General features: G+C 47.2%; 1 protein-coding gene across 1 annotated transcript in view; it reads left to right on the top strand.

The window, feature by feature from the left end:
• Window positions 1-74: 74 nt before the first annotated feature.
• The window catches only part of EMH_0096780 (uncharacterized protein), a gene marked incomplete at both ends in the record, with an annotated part of 967 nt that continues 660 nt past the window's right edge, over window positions 75-381 (top strand). Inside the window, one exon of the mRNA XM_013502447.1 lies at window positions 75-101. Within this exon, the coding sequence (XP_013357901.1) occupies window positions 75-101 (27 nt within the window). The remainder of the gene's footprint in view (window positions 102-381) is intronic.

Raw genomic sequence — 381 nt, 5'->3', positions numbered from 1 at the left:
ATATATATATATATATATATATATATATATATATATATATATATATATATATATATATATATATATAGACTTACATGAATATTTCCTGCGTAGGCTTGCATGTGCATATGAGGCATGCATCGCGCAACCTATACCTGGCTGCATCTTGCTGCTTAAGCAGCAACAAACACTGCAGCAGCAACAGCTGCAGCGGCAACAGCAGCAGCAGAAGCCTCAGCAGCAACCGCTGCGGGCGCAGCAGCAACCGCTGCAGCAACAACCGCTGCAGCAGCAAACGCTGCAGCAGCAAACGCTGCAGCAGCAAACGCTGCAGCAGCAAACGCTGCAGCAGCAAACGCTGCAGCAGCAACAGCTGCAGCAGCAAACGCTGCAGCAGCAAAC

This window comes from Eimeria mitis, genomic scaffold (genome assembly GCF_000499745.2).
Source record: "Eimeria mitis Houghton genomic scaffold, Emh_scaff9233, whole genome shotgun sequence".
Lineage (NCBI taxonomy): Eukaryota > Apicomplexa > Conoidasida > Eucoccidiorida > Eimeriidae > Eimeria > Eimeria mitis.
This window is presented reverse-complemented; position numbering and strand designations above follow the sequence as displayed.